Source organism: Pristis pectinata, chromosome 2 (assembly GCF_009764475.1).
Source record: "Pristis pectinata isolate sPriPec2 chromosome 2, sPriPec2.1.pri, whole genome shotgun sequence".
Classification (NCBI taxonomy): Eukaryota; Metazoa; Chordata; class Chondrichthyes; order Rhinopristiformes; family Pristidae; genus Pristis; species Pristis pectinata.
The window spans coordinates 26,733,092-26,757,222 of record NC_067406.1 but is presented as its reverse complement, the minus strand read 5'-3'; the positions used below and the strand labels follow the sequence as shown (position 1 = coordinate 26,757,222).

Below are 24,131 nucleotides of genomic sequence, written 5' to 3'. Positions count from 1 at the left end.
CGGAGGTGTACAGGACTGAGATAGATCAGCTGGTTGAGTGGCATTGCAACAACAATCACCTCGCATACAATATCAACAAGACTAAAGAATTGATTGTGGACTTCAGGAAGGGGAAGTCTGAAGAACACACACCAGTCTTCATTGAGGGGTCAGTGGTGGAAAGGGTGAGCATCTTCAAGTTCCTGGGAATCAACATCTCAGAGGATCTATTCTGGGCCTAACACATTGATTCAATCATGAAGAAGGCATGCCAGCGGCTCTTTGTTAGGAGTTTGAGGAGATTTGTTACATCAAAGGATCTTACAAATTTCTATAGATGTGCAGTGGAGAGCATCCTGACATGTTGCATCACCACCTGGTATGGAGGCTCCAATGCACAGGATTGCAGAAGGTTGTAGACTCAGCCAGCTCAATCATGGACACAACCCTCCCCACTATCAAGGACATCTTCGAGAGGTAGTGCCTCAAGGCAGCAGCATCCATCATTAATGACCCTCACTATCCGGAACATGCCCTCTTTTCGTTACTATCATCAGGGAGGTGGTACAGGAGCCTGAAGACCCAAACTTAATGATTCAGGAACTTCAGAGTCATGAACACTCCATGAACAGCACCTCATTACAAAAATAAATCAGTGCAAACAACTGAATAATTTATAGATTTAAAAAATGTCTTTGCACTGTGCTGCAAAACAACAAATTTCACTTCATGTGTCAGTGATAATAAATCCAATTCTGTCTTTCTTGATAGGACAAGCCTCTTGTCACCAGGTTAATTCCTGGGAATCTGCTTTGTACTGTCTCTAAAAACACTCAAAGAATTTGAGCAAATTTGTCAAACACGATTTACCTTTCATAAAGTCATTTGAGTAGGTTTAATTCTTTTCAGCTTTCCTAAATGATTAGCATCTTAATAATAGCTGTTAAATTAACTGGCCTGTAGTTCCCTGCTTTTCTCCTTTTTTGAACAAGGGAGTCACATTGGCTGTTTTCCAATCTACTGCTACCCTCCTGGAGTTCAGCAAGTTCTGAAAAATTTCAAGTTAGCTTACAGCCCTATCTGCTAGTTTTGTGATTTAGCAAGTGCACTGGTCCTAGCATCACCAGGCCAAAGCAAAACAGATAAAGACTAAAACATATGTTTGACACCAAGCTACTGGTTCATTCTCACACATATTTTGCTCTTGGGTCAGAATTACATTTACCTCCATTTAATGGAAACAGTGAGATATTCCCATTTTTGAGCAAGATGCTGCATATTTCCCAAATACTGAAAATGCATTGAGTCAGACAAAATCCAATCCAGACGATTTTGGCACTGAAGGCTTATTTATAATTTATTCCTCACATCAATAAGGTTCAGGAAACTGAAGTAAATTGTAAAAAGGTAATATTTATAAATCAGACCTGGTAATGGCAGTTTGGAATTCAGACATATTAATTCTAAGTTTAATACTCAGCTTTTAAAAATCTAAATACTTCTCACAAACACAAATTTGTATACATCTGTGACAATAGAACAATTACAATGATACATTACATTAAAACAACTACAAAAAGGAGAATTTCATACAGTTTGTCCCTCAATGGCCTTCAGCTGTAAGATTTTCCTGGAATTTTTTTTTTAATGAATCAAATTTTACTTTTGCTATTCTTCCAAGTGAAACTTAATTCCAATTCTGTCTACCAATCATCTCATTCTACTATTTAAAAATCCTAATGTTTAACTGAATACTTTTCTTGCACAAGTCACCTACATTTGTTTTAATAAAACACTGATAACCTGGCATGTTTGAGACTTGTGCTGGACTGTTGGATTTATATAATACCCCAACATACTTTTAAATAACGTTTAAGATGTCACACAGTATTATAATTTTTTTTTCCCCCCCAGTGAACCCAGCAAGCTTCAAGGGAGAGCAGGAACCGGCATCCTAGTAACCACTGGAATTTTAAATAATTTGACAGCAGATTGTCAAAGTTTTGTTACATTAAACTATTTTAGTTTACCAAACTACTGAAGCTTTTAAAAACTTTTATTTTCATTATTCCAAGAACTGCAATCAACCACAGATCTCTTCAAATTTTCAGCTTCATTGCAATTTAATTTTAAATGTGATGTGGGTTTTGGTTATTGAACTCCCCGCACAAACATTGGACTTCCATATTCCAGAGAAACGAAGGTAACACATCTTTGTACAAAAATACTATATTTTCTCAATGAATGGGAAAAAATATTCTTTACATCAATCAGCAATTGAAAACTCCTATAATTAATAACATGGAAACACAAGTTTGACCATTATTGAATTTCTGACTCAATGTCCTGCTTATCTGAAAGCCAAATACATTTTTTTTTGAAACAGGATACCAAAGAGTGGTGGGGAAGGATTGGAAAGCAGAAAGGGATCTATGCAACAGTCAAATATCCATTAGAGCTGCAATACAAGTGATATTTTACAGTTTGTAAACAGCAATTTTTTTTTGTTTGAAAAATGTTCAAGATCAATTGTATCCTATACTTTGAGCAGGATATTTCTGTTGGAGCTACTACTCCTAACCCAAGTGACTCTACTTCTCATAGTCTCATTCTATGGGAAATATTAAACATGGCGTTAACCAGCCTGCCTCCATCAAATATTGCAATTTTGTCAATAGCTTAGCACTAAAAAAAAATTCATTTGTGCTTCTGCCAACACCTTTGAAATTAACCATAACTCAAGTTTATATTAACAATTTTAACATGCAAGATCATTCCTAATTCTTCATACATACCTTCCAATAATTCAATTTGCTGGTTTTTATGGAACCTATTTTAAATTTTACTTTAATATATTTGTCACTCTGATACACAGCATCTGAAGAGATTTTGAATTTGAGGTAGAGGACAATCATGATGCAGCTAATTCTTTGCTTACGCCCTTCAACAGTAATAATTCCATTCCAGCAAAGATAACGTGCAAGTCAAACCATGGACAATTCTTGCTTGCTAAAGACAGTTAAAGCTACACTTCAGCACATAATCTAGACAGAACTAGTTTTTAAGGAGTCACATTTCAGATTCATTACACCAACATAGTTATCTTCAAGGACTGCATAGATCCAATCAATTACAGTTAATTAAGGTTGGAAAAAAGTTAGCTAACAAAATTTCCTTTTTGCACGAAGTTTGAGGGCGATTTGTCAATGGCTCAAAAACTTTATTGTAATTATTATATGCTTCTATTCTTTAGCAAGGGTTAAGGTGACATTACAAATTAGGTAGCCTTGTTGCAGACTCTGGCCAGTCATAAATATCTGGAAGGAATGACTCGTAATGAGTCTTCCACATCTTCGAAAGAAAAAATTCCTTTTTGTCCTTTGGCTCTGGGTACTCTAATGCAATACCATTTGCATAAAAGAATTCTGCGACCTGTAACAAACCAAAACCAAATTAAGACTTGCACGCACGAGTAGGGTAAAGGTACAATTGCAATGTTGCTCAAATAATTTTCCAGGTAGGGTGTAAAACTCTAATGAAAGGATGCCATTTTAACTGAATGTTTCAAAATATAGCATCTACCAGGCATAAAAAGGGAAGCACAAGCACTAAAAGAACATCTTAACCTTGTAAATGCTTACTCTACTGTTAGAAGTAATGACTGCCCCTCCATGGAAAGTAGGAGCTTAATACTACAACTACACTGGTGACATGTGCATTCCATGCAAAGATTGTTATTTGTCATATTCATCCAAGCGTATAAAACTTATTTAACAATTCATCAGTTCTGAAATAGAAAAGCCTTAAAAATAGCTAGCTGTGGATACTACTTGGTAAATCTAGTACAGACTTGGTTAATTTATCATTAGTCCATTTCTTCACATTTTCCTTTTATTAAAAAGAATATTTTCCCAAAACAGTAACCATTTTTCATTTTGGAAACCTTTCTAGACATCAAGCTCATGTTCTATCTTTTACACCCACTAATTAACAGCAGCAGTGAAGAAGCCAAAAGGTGCTTAATTAGCAAGGATGTATATACAATAAAGGTTTAATAGCTGTAGAGCAAATCATTAAGCACAAGTGGGTTTTGCTATTAAGTTCAACTGACCACATCTACTGGACCAGTCATCTGGAAATCTAAATTAGAATTCAGAAAATGAGTATTCAAATCCTATTCAACTATTGGAGAATTTGAATTTAGATCTGAAAAAAAGGAACATGAAACGTGGCATATCAAAACCCCAATGAAGCTTCTGAATTGTCACAAAACCCAAATAGTTCACATGTGCTTCAGTTCTAGCCTGCAAGTAACCCCAGTCTTACAAATGATATGGTTGATTTTTAGTCGCTCCGTTTTGGCCCAACAAGCCACTCGTGCTAAATTATCAACATTTCCCCAAGCTACTCAGGAAACACCAATAGCAATCTAAATTTTTTTTTAAAAAAGGATAAGAAAACAATAGTGCAATCACAAAGAATATTCACACGACTATTTGCAAAAATGAAATTATTTTTGATATTCAAATCCCAAAATACTTTGGGGTAGAGTTCAGTCATTAAACACACCCATTGTCTTCTGCTATTCAACTGGATCATTATTGTCCTACACCAGCACCACTTGTCCTCTTTCCATGCTCCAATTTGATACTTCGGTTAAGATTAATGAGATCTTCAAAATTTCAATTGATTTACAGCCTCTTCTCTGGGAGTGAGATTTCCATTATATTTTATAACAAAAAAGTACTTCCTGGTTTCAACTAGTAGATCAGCTCTACACTTAAGATTATAGTGCTTTCTTCCTAATTTATCCATTTGAGCAAACAGTGGATTGAGAAACGATTACATTTAAGGGAATTAAACACCAAACCTTCTAAATACACAAAATACTAGCCAAAGTGATGCAACCTGAACTTGTAACTCCAACCTTGTCTGCCCTGGTGAATTTGGGTTGTGCCTCTTCCAAAAACCACACTACCATCACTCTTCCCACCCCCACCCCAAAATTCAGACTCGAAAACTGAGTTGATAATTTAAAATAGGATCTGACTAAAGCTTTGCATTACTGAAGAACAATTCTCCTTGAGATCAAGGTCAAAGACTTTTTCCTTGCTTACACATGTGCACTGTGTGTACAAGGACACCTGAATCTCTGACCTCTCTACATTTCCTCACCTGTTGTCTCCTCCTCACTGATAATCAACACAGGTGTACCTCAAGGATACATACTTAGCCCATTGTTCTCTCTCTACACTCATGACTGTATGGCTAGGCACACTCAAATGCTATCTATAAATTCGCTGATAGCACCATTGTTGTTGGCAGAATATCTGCTCATGAGGAGGAGTGCAGGAGTGAGATAGATCAGTTGGGTGAATGGTGTTTCAACAACCAACCTTGCACTCAATGTCAGCAAGATCAAGGAATTTATTGTGGACTTCAGGAAGAGGAAGTTGGGAGAACACACACCAAGTCCTCATTAAAGGGGTCAACAGTGGAAAGGGCGAGCAGCTTCAAGTTCCTGAGTGTCAATATCTCAGAGGATCCATCTTGGCCCCAACACATTGATGCAATCATGAAGGCAGCACACCAGCAGTTCTACTTCATTAGGAGGTTGAGGAGATTTGGTATGTCAGCAAAGACTCTTGCAAATTTCTATACATGTACAGTGGAGAGCATTCTGGCAGGTTGCCTCACCACCTGGTATGGAGGCTCCAATGTGAGGGATCAGAAGAGGCTGCAGAAGGTTGTAGACTCAGCCGGCTCCATTACACGCACAACTCTCCCCACCATTGAGGACATCAAGAGGCAGCGCCAAGGTGGCAACATTAAGGACCCTCACCACCCAGGACATGCCCTCTTCATGTTACTACCGTCAGGGAGAGGTACAGGAGCCTGAAGACCCACACTCAACATTTCAGGAACAGCTTCTTCCCCTCCACCATCAGATTTCTGAACGGACAATGAACACTACTCATTATTCCTCTTTTGCACTATTTATTTTTTGTCACTTAGTAATTTTTAATGTCTTTATGTCTTGCACTGTACTGCTGCCACAAAACAACAAATTTCATGACATATGTCAGTGATAATAAACCTGATTCTGATTTATGAAAGTACCCTCTTCTGCATTTATTTTTTTTCCAATTAGGGCTGAAAACTTTCAAACTCTCAAACTCTAAGGATTCCAATGACTTCATTTTTTCAATATATTTTGACATAGTTTAACAAGAAATATGATTGGGGATACAAGGATGCTCACCTTAACTGCAGTATTGATAGACACTTCCCGGATATTAGACAAGGGTGGATAAAGGCATCCTTCAGCCAATTCATCATGGGTCACCTGGTCAGCAAGTGCCTGCAGAAAATTTACATACAGAATTGTAGGAAAAATATAAAGCACAAAACCTACAGAGCATTTGGTAGATTTCAGAAGAACATTATTAGCTTTGTGCTATTAAATAGCTTCAGCTGTGAAATAAATATCAGTAATTAGTGCAGCTTGTAGTAACACAATATTACATTTACTAGGCTGTGATGTTAAATCAAGAAATTCATGCAGATTTTTAAACATGTTGAGGTAAGTCGGTTTGGTTTCCACAGAAGTGGAAAGGTATTACATTCAGTAAGGGGAGAGTTCATTTTGCTAGCCCGGACCCAGGTAAATGGCTTGCTTTTTTCAGTTTCTCCAACTTCAATTAGATTAAAGTTGCTGAATTCAAGTGCACAGTGGCTTCCTTGCTCAGATCATCCAAAATTAAATCCAATTATATAACTGGAAACTAGCTTATAAACAAAGAAACACTCCATCAGTTTCAGACCTGTACCTAGCAGAGCTGGTTAAAATCTTAAACCAGCTCTTTTATACACAGGTCCAAGGCTGAGAGTTCTGGCATCTTTTGGTCTGTAATTAATTAAGCAACTCTTAGCTGCTATACAGACAAAAATAAAAATCATAATTTAGAAATTATATGCAATTTAAAATTTACAACCAAAAGACCATTTAAAATTACAGCAAATTATACAGTCAAATGCTATAACCAAAGGAAAATGGAAACCAAACCATAGCATTCCTTCCAAGTATCTGAGTGAATATGTTGGAATTCATAGTGGGATTATTTCTGGCCCAGAATAATGGGCTTTCGGATGGAATGGATACAAAATGTTACATTTTCATTTCCAATATACGAAATTGGAATGTAACAATGCCCATCCTCAGTGAGCCAGTTTTTTTTTTATATATATATAAACAAGATTATAAAATGATTTAAATTAATTGCTTCCATTCATTTAAACTCACCCCAAGTAGGAACTAAAGAACCTCCTTTAGGTACAGTAGAGGGAGCTAAACCATTGGTGTATTTACTGAACCTAGGAGTGCTGAATGTTGGTCTGTGCACCAGAAATGCTGATTCCCAACATTAGTGAAGTTGAAGAATGACAGCTGGAGAATGGTCAATGGCTGGGGCTGTGCCATTAGTTGAGATTCCTTTATTTATTTTTACAACTACATTTCTTCAGGCAAGCTGGAGTCGTATGTTGGAGAGGAAAACATCACTCCTTAAGAATAACAGTGTATACCACAGATTTTATTTTCGATTCTATTACAAACCTTTGCAGCTTCCAAGAAAACTTGATCGCTGATTTTACGAACCCCAACAAGGGTCACAGCTAGTGCCACACCTGAAACAAAGTCATAACTTCAGTAATAAAAGTCTAATTGGACCAAAGCAGAGATGGTAGGAAACTTTCATGGCATATTTTAGATGTAATATTCCATAGCAGACTTCATTAAAAAAAAACTAAATTTCTCATACTTGATCAGTCATGCAACCAGTTGTACAAATAGCAATTAGACAATGTTTCTGACATCAGAACACCAAAATGAATTTCCAATAATCCCTTCAAAGTTTACTAATTAATATGTATTTTAACTGTCAATGGCTGGGGCTGTACTGTTGGTTGAGATTCCTTTAAGCTTAAAATTTTAAACATAAAATGCACCTATAAGCAGAGCAAACATCTTATAACCAAAGAAACCAAAAAAAGGTAGATGAAATAGGCTAAAAGCGAATATGCATCTCCAAATGCAAAATTAAAATAACACAGAAAAGCATACAAAGAAAATAAAGATACTGAGATGAGTGAGGGAAAATTAGAAGATTTGATCTGAAACATGTTTTAGTAAGTGTACAGGTGTAGAAAGATGAAATGTTTTATGGAGAAAATTCCAGAATACATTGGCAGAACGCTCATCATCTGACAACAGGTAAAAATGGTCAACGAGCAATCAATTTGCAAAGGTCAAGTGCATGTAATTTCCCTCCCTCCACACCCCCCCAAGACGATATTAAACCAAAATCTTTCAAAGTTCCTTCATTTGCTAATAAAGGGGACAAAAAGGAGTCAGAGTCATACAGCACAGAAATGGGTCCTTCAGCTCAAATAGTCCATGCCAACCAAAATGCTCATCTAAGCTAGTCCCATTTGCCCACATTTGGCCCATATCCCTCTAAACCTTCCCTATCCATGTATCTGTCCAAATGTCTTTTATATGTTATTATACCTGGTCAACTACTTCCTCTGGTAGCTCGTTCCATATACGCACCACCTTCTGCGTGAAGAAATTACCCTGGGTCCCTTTTTAAACCTTTCCCCTCTTTCTTTTAACAGGGTAACCAAAACTGTACATGATATTCCAAGTGTAGTTTCTTATATAACTGCAGGATAACAGCCTAACTCTTGTACTCAATGCCTTGACTGATGAAGGCCAGCATGCCAAACACCTTCTTCACCACCCCGTCTACTTGTGCTATCACATTTAGGGAACTATGTACTTGTACTACTAGGTCCACCTGTTCTACAACACTCCCCAGGGCCCTACTGTTCACTGTGAAACCCCTACCCTCATTTGACTTCAAGATGCAACACCTCACACTTATCCGAATTGAATGCAATATACCATTTCTTGGCCCACTTAATTAGCTGATCAAGATCCCTCTAATTTTTGATAAACTTCTTTCCTGTCTATGATACCACCTATTTTAGCGTCACCTACAAACTTACTAACAATGCTTTGTACATTCACATCCAAAGCATAAATGACAAACAACAATGGGCCCAGCACTGATCGCTGTGGCACACCACTAGTCATGGGCCTCCTATCCGAGAAACGATCTTCCACCATCACCCTCTGCTACCCATCATCAAGCCAAATATGTATCCCATCAGCTAGCTCTCCCTAGATCCCAAGCTATCTGACGTTCCCGACTAGCCTTACATGCAGGTCTAAATAGACTTGAGCAAGGCTTTTGACAATGTCCACACCCAGCCTTCATCAATCCTCTGTTACCTCTGCAAAAACACCTAAGATTTGTAGGACAATTCCCATGCACAAAGCTGTGCTGACCATCCCAAATCAGTTCATCTATCCAAATGCTGGTAGGTTACATTCCTCAGATTCCACTCCAGTAACTTACCCACCACTGATGTCAGGCTCACCAGGCTGTAGTTCCCTGGCTTGTCAATGCTGCCCTTCTTAAATAATGGCACAACATTAGCCACCCTGCAGCCTTCTGGAACTTCACTTATGGCTAAAGTTGATGCAAATATCTCTGCAAGGGCCTCTGCAATTTCTTCCCTAGCTTTAAAAGGCCCAAGGATGCATTTAGTCAGGCCCTGGGGATTTATCCACCTTAGTGTGCTTTAAGACCACCAATAGCTCCTCTTTGATATAGTCCAAGACATCACAACTCATCGAGCTCAATTCCTTAGCTTCTAGGATCTTCTTCACAGTAAAAAAAAAACTGTGGAGAAATATTCATTAAAAATCTCACCTATCTCCAGTGGCTTCACACAGACAGACATGCTGGTCCTTAAGGGGACCTATTCTCTCCCAGCCACTTTTTAGTTTACTCCTGATATACAGTACCTGTAGAATCTCTTAGAATTTTTCTTAACTTTGTCTACCAAACCCATCACATGACCTTTTATTTGCCCCCCCCCGATTTCTCTTAAGAGTACTTACACTTCTTATAGTCAGAGGGATTCGCTGTGAATGTACGAAGCATGGATAGTAAGTTTGCGGATGAAACTAAATTAGGTGGTGTTGTAGACAGTGTAGAAGGTTATGAAAAATTACAGGCAGATCTCGATTAGCTTAGTATGTGGGCTAAGGATTGGCAAATGGCTTTCAATTCAGATAAATATGAGGTGTTGCATCTTGGGAGATTAAACCAGGGTTGGACGTATACCAAAGGTAGGGCCCTGGGGAGTGTTGTAGAATAAAGGGACCTAGGAGTGCAGTTTGCTGAAAGCCGCATCACAGGTAGATAGGGTGGTGAAGGTGGCATTTGGCACACTGGCCTTCAGTCAGGCATTGAGTATAGGAGTTGGGAATTTATGATGCAGTTATCCAAGACGTTGGCTTGGAGTATCGTGCACCCTGTTAAAGGAAAGATATTATTAAACTAGAAAGAGTGCAAAAAAGATTTACCAGGATCTTGCCTGGACTTGGGTGCCCGAGTTACAAGGAGAGGTTGTGTAGACCAAGACTTTATTCCCTGGAACATAGGAGATTGAGGGGTGACCTGATAGAGGTATACAAGATCATGAAGGGCATGGAGACTGTGAAAGCACATACTTTTTCCCAGTGAGGGGGTGCTAAAACAAGAGGGCATAAATTTAATATCAGAGGTGAGAGATTTAAAAGTGACAAGAGGGGCAGCTTCTTCACACAAAAGGGTGTGTGTATTTGGAATGAACTGCCACAAATAATGGTTGAGGCAACATTTAAAAGCCATTTAGACAAGTACATGGAAAGGAGAGGTTTAGAGGGCAATGGGCCAAACACAGGCAAAAGGGACTGTCCAATGGTAATTGGTTTATTATTGCCACATGTACCAAGATACAGTAAAAAAAAATCATTGTTTTACATGCCACCCACACAGATCATTTCAAAGCAGAAGTACACCGAGGTAGTACAAAGGGAAAATCAATAACAAAATGCAGAATATAGTATCACAGTTACAGGGAAGGTACAGTGCAGGTAGACAATAAGGTAAGGGCCATGACAAGGTAGATTGTGAGGTCAAGAGTTCACCTCATTATACAAAAGGTCTGTTCAAGAATCTTATAACAGCAGAATTGAAGCTGTCCTACCTACCTACTTATTGGACCTACCTACACAAATCTCATTTACCCACATTACATCCATGGCCTTCTATGCCTTGGTGATTAAATTATTAATTAGATGCCTCTGAAATGCTGAGTATCTGCCTGTACCATCTCTTCAGGCAGTGCATTCCAGTCTCTAATCACCTCCGTGGGGAAAAAAATTCCCCCTCAGATCCCCTCTAAACCTCCTATCTCTCAGTAAGTCTATGCATTCTTGCCATTGACATTCCCACCATGGAGGAAAAATACTTCATCTCTACCCCCTCATAATTTTGTATACCTCTATCAGGTCACCCCTCAACCTACTCTGCTCCGGGGGGGGGGGGGGGGGGGGGGGGGGAGGGGAGTCTATCCAGTCTCTTTATAGTTGTAATGCTCCAATCCAGGCAACATCCTGGTAAATCTCCTCTGCATTCTCTTCAGCACAATCACATCCTTCCTACAGGATGGTGACCAGAACAGACAGTGTGGCCTCAATGGTTTTATAAAGCTGGAAGTCATTCCAGCTGCCGGATACTATGCCACAGACTATGAAGGCAAGTATCCCTTATGCCTTCTTCACCACCTTATACACCTGTGGCATCAAAGATCAATGCCCCCAAGATCCATCTGCTCAACACTCCCTGGGGCCCTACTGTTTACTATGCATATCCTATCCTGTTTGCCTTCCCAAAATGTATTAACTCACATTTGTCAGAATCAAATTAGATTTGCCATTGGTCTACAAACTTTCCAGTTGATCTACATCATGCTGTAGCTTTAAACAACCTTTCTCACTATCTACATCACCAATTTTTGATTTGTTTATATGGACCTCTAGTTTGTTTTTGTGCATCTTCTTTAAAATTGGATCATTGTTTATATTGCTTTAATTTTAAGCTTCCAAGCAAAAGGCAACTCTTAAAAAACACTTTGCCATGAATAAAGTCAAATGCAACCTGCTTGCCATTTCATCATGAAGTCTGTTATCCTCTTCACTGTATTTCAGAATTTTGTCACCTACTGAAATGTGTTTTTTCCAGTGGCAATGAAGATGTGAAGAAAATTTGGAAAAAATTTTAAAGGGCAGATAGAAAATCAAAGTTCAGTAATTTAAGAAAATAGAATTGATTGAGAGTAGGCATCACAATTACATAATAAAAGCAGCAACTTTGAAAGGATAAACAATACCAGGGGCAGGAAGATTCTAACAAGTACAACAAGAAGAGAACCAAAAACATCACACTAACCGGGGAAGATGTAGGCGTTATTTCCCTGGCCTGATCGAAACACACGTCCATCTGGTAGAGTCACTGGGTCAAATGGGCTGCCACTGGCAAAAAGGCACCTCCCCTGTGAAAAATATGCAGTAATTCAGCAAAAGCAAAAAGATCATTTAAACTGCTGGCAATTCTGCTGCTTACATTCTGCTCTCTAAACAGCTGTAACCTTTTGGATTTTGTTTTTAAAAAAATTGCAGCCAAGAACATATCCAGATTTTAAAATGAAAAGAAAACTAGCAAAATAATAAAAAAAATCATTAAAATGCAGATGTCTCCCCCCAACCCCCTTATGAAGATCAATAATAACCCCCCCCCAATTATAAACCCCCTTATAGATCAAAGGCAAAAATACATAAGGGTGATGCAGGAGTTAGCACTGCTACCTCACAGCTCCGAGGATGCAGGTTCAATCCTGACCTCACATGCAGTGACCTTGTAGGTTTGCACTGAGTACTCTGGTTTCCTCCCACATCCCAAAGAATGAAAAGGCAGTTGATGAGCTTGTGGGAGATAAAGTTGCAGGATTACAGGAAAATAAAGTGAGGGGATGGGACAGATGGGATTGCTCCAATGGGAGCTGGCTAGAACCAATGGCCTCTGGTGTTCTAGTTAGTTAGCTAGCTGACTAGCATATATACACATATCCTCAGCACATCTATCCACAGCGATACACTGAAATCAGGCTTCCAGAGTTAGAAGTTAGAAGACAAAAATAACTTGGAAAGCAAACTGAAGTCACGGTGAACTGTAGTCAAAAATGTGGTAGTGATTTGCCAAAACAGACCACAAGTTGCAATTAAATAAGTGATCGTTGACTTTTTGATGGTTTAGGAAATGCAATTAGGGATTTAAGACATTCTAAGTCAAGTAAGAAAACTCACCAGACACTTCCCTATGCAACCATAGGAAGTGCAACACCTCCTCCTTCACCACCATCCAGGGACCTAAACAACGTGACCTCCTTTACATCGGTGAGATAAGCCCAGATGAGGTGACACCTGCACTCTGCCATAATGGCCATCTTGAGCTCTTGGTTGCATGACATTTTAACTCCCCTTCCCATACTGGCCCACTTCTCCACTGCCAGGGCAAGGACAAACTTCATTCTACCTGGGTAGTCCCTACAACCCCATGGTTTGAACACCAAATTTTCTAATTCCAGATAATCCTCACCGCTTGTGTTCGTTTCTCACTCCTGATCCACCCAGGCTGTCTCACCCCCACCCTTTTTCCAACATCTCCTTGCCCCATTACCCAGTTTTGTTCCCCTCCCTAACCTGGTTCCATCTGCTCATCACCCACACACTTAACCTACTGGGTCTCCTGTTCCGTCCCTTAACTGGTTCCACTTCCACATATCACCTTCCTTACTCATCAGATTCCAGCATCTGCAGCCTCTTGTCTCCACCTATCACCTTCCAACTTCTGTCTCTATCTCCCCCCTCCACTCACTGTCTCCATCGGATGCCTCCCTTTTTTATCCCCTCTACTTATCACTCACTGGCCATTGGTATTGGTTTATTATTGTCACTTGTACCGAGGTACAGTGAAAAACTTGTCTTGCAAACCGATCGTACAGGTTAATTCATTACACAGTGCAGTTACATTGAGTTAGTACAGAGTGCGTTGATGTAGTACAGGTAGAAACAATAACAGTACAGAGTAAAGTGTCACAGCTACAGAGAAAGTGCAGTGCAATAAGGTGCAAGGTCACAACAAGGTAGATCGTGAGGTCATAGTCCATCTCATTGTATAAGGGAACCATTCAATAGTCTTATCACAGTGGGGTAGAAGCTGTCCTTAAGTCTGGTGGTACGTGCCCTCAGGCTCCTGTATCTTCTACCCGATGGAAGAGGAGAGAAGAGAGAATGTCCCGGGTGGGTGGGGTCTTTGATTATGCTGGCTGCTACACCAAGACAACGAGAGGTAAAGGAGGGGAGGCTGGTGTCCGTGATGCGCTGGGCTGAGTGCACAACTCTCTGCAGTTTCTTGCGGTCCTGGGCAGAGCAGTTGCTGTACCAAGCTGTAATACATCCAGATAGGATGCTTTCTATGGTGCATCTGTAAAAGTTGGTGAGAGTCAAAGGGGACAAACCAAATTTCTTTAGCCTCCTGAGGAAGTAGAGGCGCTGGTGAGCTTTCTTGGCCATGGCATCTACACGACTTGACCAGGACAGGCTGTTGGTGATGAAAACTCCCAGGAATTTGAATCTCTCAACGTCAGCACCACTGATGTAGACAGGTGCATATACACTGTCCCCTTTCCTGAAGTCAGTGACCAGCTCTTTTGTTTCGTTGACGTTGAGGGAAAAGGTTGTTTTCATGACACCATTACACTACGTTCTCTATCTCCTTCCTGTACTCTGACTCATTGCTGTTTGAGATACGGCCTACAATGGTGGTATCATCTGCAAACTTGTAGATGGAGTTAGAGCAGAATCTGGCCACACAGTCATGAGTGTATAGGGAGTAGAGTAGAGGGCTGAGGACGCAGCCTTGAGGTGCACCAGTGTTGAGAATAATTGTGTCGGAGGTATTGCTGCCTATCCTCACTGATTGTGGTCTGGTTGTTAGAAAGTCAAGGATCCAATTTCAGAGGGAGGTGTTCAGTCCTTGGTCTTGGAGTTTGGTGACAAGCTTGCTTGGGATTCTTGTATTGAAGGCAGAGCTGTAGTCAATAAACAATAGTCTAACGTAGGTGTCTTTACTGTCCAGATGCTCCAGAGCTGAGTGTAGGGCCAGGGAGATGGCATCCGCTGTAGACCTGTTCTGATGATAGGTGAATTGCAATGGGTCCAGGTCGTCTGGGAGGCTGTAGCTGATGTGTGCCATGACCAACCTCTCAAAGCACTTCATGATGGTGGTTGTCAGCGCCACTGGTCAGTAGTCATTGAGGCTCGTCTCCCAACTCCACTGCCCCCTTCCCATCATCCCACTCCTCACCTGGTTCCACCTATCATCTGCCAGCCACTTCCTCACTCCTCCCCTTCTCTTTATACTAGATATCTCCCCTCTACACAGTCCTGATGCAGGGTCTTAACCCAAAACATTGACCATTCCTCTTCTCCACAGATGATGCCTGACCCACCCAAGTTCCTCCAGCAGTTTTTTTTTGCTCCAGATTACAGCATCTGCACATTCGTGTCTCCAAGCAAATTCATTGATGTGGGGAAACCTAATGCATTTATTATTTTGTAATATAACGTAACTATCTGTATTAATTGAACTGTTGTTCATTTGCTGCAAGTGAAAGAAACTTAATGCTTCATGTCTAACCTTGGCTTTTTGACAGTCATATCACATCATGCCACCCTTTACACCTATCAAGGGATGTTCAATAAAGATGAGCAATGATTCACCAACTAAAAGGAGAGGTGCAGTCATCAGCCAGAAACTCTTTGCCTACATTTGAACCCAAATACTATGAGACATTGTGGGGGCTGGTGTCAATATTGACATGTTTCAGAGCCACCACCACTGGTGGGTTTCTGCCAGTGATGGGAAAGGGGAAACCTGGGATCTTGCTGAAAGGGATCTGTAACCAATCTTGATTCCCTTTAAATATAATTATATCAGATCAACCATTGTCTGGTTTTTAGGACAGCTCTTCCAATTTTGGTGCACTGACAGATGAGCTCTATAGAGTTATCTAGGCCAGATGCATCTTTGGCATGCACAAATGTTATAGTTGGGTTGATAAGACATCTTTATTAGTCACATGTATTTCACTGTGTTTCAATGTACATCTTTTTGCGTAGAGTGTTCTGGGGGCAGCCTGCAAGTGTCACCATGCTTCCAGCACCAACACAGCATGCCCACAACTTCCTAACCTGTACGTCTTTGGAATGTGGGAGGAAACCGGAGCACCTGGAGGAAACCCATGCAGACACGGGGAGAATGTACAAACTCCTTACAGACAGTGGCCGGATTTGAACCCGTGTTGCTGGAGCTGTAAAGCGTTACGCTAACCGCTACACTACCGTGCCTGTGTGGGTCCATTCGATTTTATTTTTCTTACACTTCCCTGTAGCTAATTTGCAACCAAGACAACTTGCTGGTGCACGTAAAAGGGCAGTGAAAAGTTAACCATCTTTCTGTGGCCTGGAGTTAAAGGCTAAAATAGCAAGGCACATCCTTGCATAAAGGGTATAATGAAAGGCCGTCTACCTGAAGCCCTATAATGAAAGGCCGTCTACCTGAAGCCCTGTCCATAGATGCTACCCGACTTGCCAAGTATTTCCAGAATTTTCTGTTTTATGTACATGGGTGAACCCACCATTTTTACTACAATCCAGTAGTTTCAAGGTCACCATTACTTAATCTATATTTTCCTTTCAGATTCATGATATGGCTGTGCCATAAGTGACTTGTAAAGGAGTACAAATAATTGGAGATCAAGGCGTGTTAAGAAAACAATTAGTAATGCACAAGGGTTACCAGGAATCAAAGAGGCAGAGAGTACAAAAGCAGGAAGGTTTTGTTTAACTTGTCACCTAACCAGTGCTTCATACAATTGAAGTATTGCACACAATGCTAATCACCTAACTTTAGGAAGGATGTGGAAGTCCTAGATTTATTAAGATGGTTCCAGTTCCAAGGTTACACTAGAGAAACTGGAGATAGTTTCCTTGGAGAAAAGGAGATATGACAGAAGTATACAAGATCATGAATAGTTTAGATATGATAGAGAAGGATGCTGTTCCTACTCTATTAGCAAAGGGTTCAAGAACCCAAGAGCTTGGCCAAAAGGTACAGGGCTTTTTTTTTTAATTCAGTAGTTTTGATCTGGAACTCACTGCTTGTAGGGGTGATGTAAACAGAATTAAATTAGAGCTATTGAAAAGGGAAGTAGAAAAAAGGGATGAGAGAGAATAATTTGGAGCTTTGGAGAAAGAGCAAAGGAATGAGAGTGATAGGATTGCTCTACTAGAACAGACACAGACTTAATGGGCCAAGTGACTTACTTCTGCGCTACAGCAATGGCATTCAATCTCAGCTGACTAGATAATTGATCGTGGCCTCTAGATTAATAGTCCAGTAACAATTGCTATGCTATAATCTTCTCTGTAAATGGATCATTTCAGAATAATAATCTTCAAAATTTAAGGTTGGTAGGTTTTAATGATAGTTTAATGGGTCTTTTCGAATAGTTGGCTAAAATTCCAGGATAAAAACAAATGAACTAGCCAATTTATGGCATCTCTCCATCAGATTAGATTCTATGCACAAACCTTAGGGATGGTTCTGGAAACCGAAAATTAGATTGCAGGATGAAGGAAAGTAGTAAATATCACTTTGCCAAGAATTTAAAAACTATAGAAAGCATAAAATAAAATGTGCACCTAGATATTCAAGCAAAGATTAGATGGTGTGAAAAAGAACTGCAAATGCCCACAATACCTCTGTTAAAGTGTATGCCTCTTCTGCAGTGCATTCAGCTTGAGCTGTTGGATTACTCAATGCAAAAATTATAGGACGTTCATTAATTCTGCCCATGGCACTAATTACTTCTTTGGTGAACAGTCTGCCAGCACCTGCCACTCCTGTCAAAAACAAATTAAATAAAGTCAACCTGAAGAAAATATCCATTTATTTAGTTTAAACTTAAATACTTTACATACAGGCTTCAAGATGCTGGCTGCACTGTTGTACATGTTTTAGTTGAAACCACACAGAACAAACAAGGCAAGAAAATAAACAATAAAATGATACTGAAATGAGGAGAAACAACAGGGAAAGGTTATAGATCCCTGAAGCAGGACGGGTAGATTGGTACACAGTATACTTTTTAGGGCAAGGCATAGAACATAAAGGTGATTCCAGAATTACACAGTACACATCAGGCTACAACTTGAGCTAAGTATTCATTTTGGTCACCTATTGACAGAAAAGACCAGAGAAGGCACAGTTGCAACAGGATGTTGCGAGGACTGGTGATGTATAGTTTTTGAAGACTAGCTAGGCTAGGGTCATTTTCTTTGAAATGGAGGCAGTCAAGGAAAAATTTAATGGAATTATGCAAAATTGAGAGTTCTAGATAATGCTTCATTAGGAGGTCAAATTGAGGACATATACTTTTGGTAGATTGGTAGAAGGATTTGACAGAGGCAAAGAAAATTTTCTCTTCCACCCCGGGGTACTGGAAATCAATGCCTGAAAATACCCAGCTGAGCACCAGCTGTGCTGCAATTTACAAAGCTAAGGACTTAGAGCTGGGAAATGGGATTAATCTGATTTGCACATTGGATTGAGCTGAATGACATTCTACTGTGCATAATTATCTTAAATAAAATTTCAAATAAGCTGCTGTTTTGTGTTTTATTTGTACCAAATCAAAAAAAATCCATCTAACCTTCCTGATTGTAAAGCTATTATAAAGCCAATCTGAAACCTTTGCTGGAAATAAACTGCTTATTGGAGTAAAATTGCCTAGCTGCAAAAATGAAAATTTAATTTTTTTAAATTTTCAAAATTTAAATACGCAAGTAAAGAATACTAAAGTGACAATTTACATTTATTGAAGCCCTGCATTTTTGTAATATGACCACATTCTAATTGATACCATTGGGGAAGCCTGCATTGTTTAAAACATGGCTCAAGTTTTCAAACTGGGTCATTGACCCAAAACAACAATTTTTTTCTTTGCATTTCCAACATCTTGTTTTTTTTTAATTTCCAATTTCAAGCAACTGCGTTTTGTTTTTGTTTATCAGTAATTGTACACAGTTTGAGACAGGGGCAGGTTCATAGCATTTCTGCCAGGGTTAAATAAGGAAGAAACAGCAGCGCATGGAAGCCCATATGTCAGGATGTATTATCTGAAAACAGATGCCATAGTGGGGGTTGACCTAGATAGAGGAAAGATAATATTGTTAGGGCACACATGGAGAATGCTGCCATAGCAACAGATGACGTGGACAGGCAGATTAGTAACAGAAGGGGTCTGTTCCAGCTGCTTGGGTAACAGTGGTGGATAGGATGAAAGACTGTGGGAGACAAAAGCACTTGGTGCTCAAGCTGCCCTGGCAAAATATACAGACTGGATCCAGGATGTTCTCACTGAAATCAGTAGTTGAGCAGAAACCTGAAGGGTGATGATATCAATAAGTGTGTGGGGAAAATAAAAGAGTTAGAGGTCAGAAAAATGCACTATGATCAGGTTGTAGATTCTCATTTGTGACTTTGGTTAGGCTGGTTCAGTATGTGATGGGGAAAACCTAATGAGAGAAAACCCAATGGGAAGACATATTGAAGAAGAGTTGTGGATTTGGAAAACAATAGCTTAGATATTTGAATAGTTGTAATTTATATGAACAGGATACATTGTTTCAATATATAAACAAAAGATATCAAATGTTCACAATGCCCAAGAGCACTGTAAAGCTGTTCCTCTCCCAAGCATTTCCCTTCTGATAATCAAAAAAAATCCCTTAATACACACACTTAGTACTTAAACCTTCTTATCCAAAACGCCCTTCAAATTAGTTCCAAAAATTTACAAGCAAACCCATTTTAGGTTCCAACATTTCTGCTGAAGCTTATACCACTTACCAATAATAGCAGTGGGCTCCAGTACATTGACTGCATCCAGAAATGTCTTGGCTGATCGATCAGGTGCTGGGTGGGCATATGCTTCCTGGTGACCCTCTATTGACTCTGAACGACCCTATAGCCAGAAGCAGTATCATTAGAGTTTAACTACTACAGACAAATCCACTTAATCTCAGTTCAGATTCCAAACAAATAAAGTGGGATTAAATATTAAAAAAAAGTTACTCCCTCTTCTTTCTCCACTGAATTTACTAAGTCAGAAAACAACAAATTAGAAATTTGTTACTCAGATGTATAGAATGAAGCAACTTTGCTGGTTTTTGACAATAAACTGCACTAAATATCTAGTGTGCAGCAGGAACAATCCAGGCTCTCATCCACATTAAAATACTATTTAAAAAAAGCTATTCCCCCAGACGCTACAACTAGACACTTAGTTTTTAAAAAGGGTCAGCTATCACTCAATAATGAAACTGTAATTAGCATGGTATTTTTGATAATCAACATTAATCAGAGTAAAATAGGTGAATGACCATTTTCATAATCTAATAAAACTGAAGAATTTCCAAATATAATTCCTTTTGTTTTACCAATTTGCGCACCTTAGCTCCAACTAACAATTCATCTCTTAATACAACTATTCTCCTATAAACACCTACATGTCACACTGGAAATCTTAAAAAAAACACATCACCTGCTTTGACTTGTGCATTTCTAAACAAGCTATCATTGTATAAAATTAGTTAATTTCTTTGAGAAACACTGCTTTACAATGATTTTCCAGAGAATGAAGATTCAGGCTTGCCAACTTGTAGGTATTTGCTGCACAACATATATAGGCACTCAGCTTCTAGATCTAAAATAACACATTGCAATATTTGCACCAATATAGCTTTTTCTTCATCAAAATTGCTACCCTTGCATTTTTTTCTGACCCATATATGGTATTTTATTCTGAAATAATTGTCCAGCTGTACACAGGGGTTGTTTCTGAACTAAAAGCAGCACTCAAGCTCCATTCCAACCACAAAAGGGGAATAAAAAGAATACTGCCTTGGACATATACAAGGCAGACAACCCAAATATCCAAGGTTACTTAAAAAAAACAAAGTAAATGATTTTGCTCTCACCTCACAAAGCAAACCATACTTGTCAAACATCCAGATCTTCTTCCGTGCTTCCTCTTCAGGCACACCAGACTCTTTCATTGCCATCACGATCAGATCAGCAGTGCCTAATGCTGCCTGTACAAAAGCAGTTTCAGAAAATACCAGCATTAAATGTTAAAACAAAAGTTTGAACAGAATTTAGCCACAGCTCACAATATATCACAGCTGGACAAGCACAAGAGTCAAATTCTGCCAAGAGCAATTTTACTTTCCAATAATAAACAAAGTGACTTCAGAAAAAGGAATTTAAGTGCCAATCTTAGAAGATATTTGTTCAAAAGCTGTAAAATGGCTTGAAGAAGCCAATACATACACCTGTATTCCATCTGGACAAAAGAATGTTGTTAATGGCTGAAAGATACATCATAAAATTAACCTCTTCTTTACAAGAGACAGAACATAGAATAGTACAGCAGTGACAGGCCCTTTGGCCCACATCGTTGTGCTGAACTAATTAAATTAGTAATCAAATGCCCAACTAAACTAATCCCTTCTGCCTACACAATGTCCATATCCCTCCATTTCCTGCACATTCATGTGCCTAAGAGCCTCTTGAATGCCGCTATCGTATTTGCCTCCACCACTCCATAGAAAACAACCTCTCCTTATAGCTAATCCAGGCTGCACCCTGGTGAATATCTTCTGGTTCTTCTCTTACACCTTCCCTAGCTACCCTCTTGTTGCTAATATACAAATAAGAATACAAAATTAAATATAAAATACTCATAAAATGAGTGTTCACATGTGTCACATGTTAAGTTTCTTCCAGTTCATGGAGGCTGTTGAATTTTAGGTAGAAGCTCATATTCTACATCATGGAAACATGCAATATAGAAAAAGCACTACAATTTCACTACTGGCAACTATTTCCTACAGGAAGGCATTTAAGAGATTAGCACTAAAAAGCAAGGTGCTATATTTGATATCATCTTCCTGTGCTGGATAGATCTGAAGGCCTAGTGTAAGAATGGCACAATTCTACAAAAATATTTCTTTGACTGTGTAAGTAGATGAGGTTGGCTGGGTGTAAGAATGACGAACCCAATTTAGTTTCCTGTAGGAAGTAAAAATCTACCCAGAAAACTGCCTATCTTTTCATCATAATGTCAACTTTGCAGTTGACAAGGCAAAGAGAGCCAATGGAAAAATCAATATAACGTGAAAGCCAGTAATAAAAACACCAGAAAAAAAAGGCTTAAAACTAAATCAAACACAATGTAGATGAAAGAAAAAAAAAGTTTTATGGTTAGTGATGGTGCAGCATTACTGAAAATTCCTTCAGTTATCATATTACACAAGTTAAAGTTGGAGGACATTATGCATTTGTTCTTGTTCTAAAACAAAGTACAAGTGTAGACTGACAATCTCTGCACAGTAGCTTGTTAGCATCATTTCAACAAATTTACACAAATATTAAAAAATAGCAAAAGATCATGTGGTCTCACCTCCCCAGCTCCAAGAAACAGATATTTGTGCTCTGTGATTGGTTTGTTAATCACCCTCTGGGCTGATAACAATCCTGCCAGTGCTACTGATGCAGTGCCTGTATATTATGAAAACAACAGTAGGTGTCAATCAAGTAGAGTAAAACAAAGGCATACTTGAAATTGGGTACTGAGCACTGGAATACTTGCCTTAAAATTGTGTGTTTCATGTTAAATAGACAGTTAAAATTGAAACAAATTTATTAAAGACTTTGGAATTTTCAAAGAGAAAAATACATTGAGCATCTCCAGATTCTTCTTACAAATTTATAATTCCTTAATCTGCGCAAAATACATGGTTGTTAAACTTGATTTCAGTTGTTTGAATGTTTTCAACAGTTCTCATTTTCTACCGACTAGTCAGGATGACTATGCCTATCCAGGAATGTAATATTCTCTTCCATTTCAAATTTATCTGAGCAAATTGAAATTCATTCACTTTTTCAGTTGTTAATCATACGTTATACTACTTCATAGTAAAACAAACCATGGTTCATTACTATGACTCAATAATAATAAAAAAGTATTATAAATAGACAATGAAAATAGAAATTTCACTTTCCTGATATTAACAGATCAGAATTGCTATGCTATCGAAACCCATTAAGTCTACGTTGCCTCCTCAAGCCATGCCATCAGTCCAATTGCCCCAAAGCCCTGCAAATTATTCTCTCATGTGATCACTCAATTTCCTTAAGGCATGGAAGAATTGCATTTCCACCAGCTTTACAGACAGTGAATTACACATCATTATGCCTCTAATTTCTTTGCTATGTTAGGGGAATAAAAATTTCCAAGTATACACGGGGAATTCTACCACCACAAATATAGGTCAAGCATAGATTAATATCCCAAAGTCTTTTTTTTAAAATATGCATCATGTTTCCAGTATTTATGATATTTTGCCTTTATTGCTCAATGCACTTTTTTCTGGATCTAGTATTGCTTTTGCATTTCAAATACATATTACAGCAATAATTAATATTACAGATTAATTCAAAGAAAGTGTTATATTTTCAGAAACTATCACTAGCCCTGGTGCGATCAGAACATATTATGTTCCCCATAATACTTTGTTGGTTATTGTCACCTACCTACCTCTGGATATGGTCAGCCTGCATGCTGATGTGCCCTTGGACTAAACTAGTAAAATATCAAATCAGTCTTGTTACTCACCTCGCCTCCAAAGTCCTTATTCTTTACAGACCCTCCTTGCATTCCATCAATTCCCAAAGCACCTTGCTGAATTACTATATTGGGCACCTCCTCATCTATGTCTCTATTTACCTTCTCCTGCTCTTAACGCACCCTTGTGATCATTTTTGCAGTTCTGATGGAAGGTCATTGATCTACACTTTGTTCTTTTCTCTACTGATGCTGCCTGACTTGCTAAATATTTCTGTCATTTTCTGTTTTTAATTCAATGTCTGCAGTCTTTTGCTTTTCATGAGTTAAATCTGCCCTTTGAAATTCCTAACAGCCCAATCTATAGTGTTACGGACTCAGTG

The 24,131-nt window shown here is 38.9% G+C and overlaps 1 protein-coding gene across 2 annotated transcripts in view; it reads right to left on the bottom strand.

Annotated features, from left to right (window-relative positions):
- Window positions 1–873: 873 nt before the first annotated feature.
- Window positions 874–24,131, bottom strand: part of me2 (malic enzyme 2, NAD(+)-dependent, mitochondrial) — a 47,961-nt gene continuing 24,703 nt past the window's right edge. Inside the window, exons 9-16 of one of the 2 annotated variants that reach the window (XM_052036899.1) lie at window positions 22,585–22,682; window positions 21,101–21,214; window positions 19,971–20,085; window positions 17,820–17,962; window positions 12,387–12,489; window positions 7,595–7,665; window positions 6,242–6,340; window positions 874–3,411 (exon numbers count right to left, since the gene is read on the bottom strand). In XM_052036899.1, the coding sequence (XP_051892859.1) occupies window positions 3,250–3,411; window positions 6,242–6,340; window positions 7,595–7,665; window positions 12,387–12,489; window positions 17,820–17,962; window positions 19,971–20,085; window positions 21,101–21,214; window positions 22,585–22,682 (905 nt within the window). In that variant the 3' untranslated portion in view covers window positions 874–3,249. The remainder of the gene's footprint in view (window positions 3,412–6,241; window positions 6,341–7,594; window positions 7,666–12,386; window positions 12,490–17,819; window positions 17,963–19,970; window positions 20,086–21,100; window positions 21,215–22,584; window positions 22,683–24,131) is intronic. The other variant, XM_052036890.1, reaches the window with a different exon arrangement.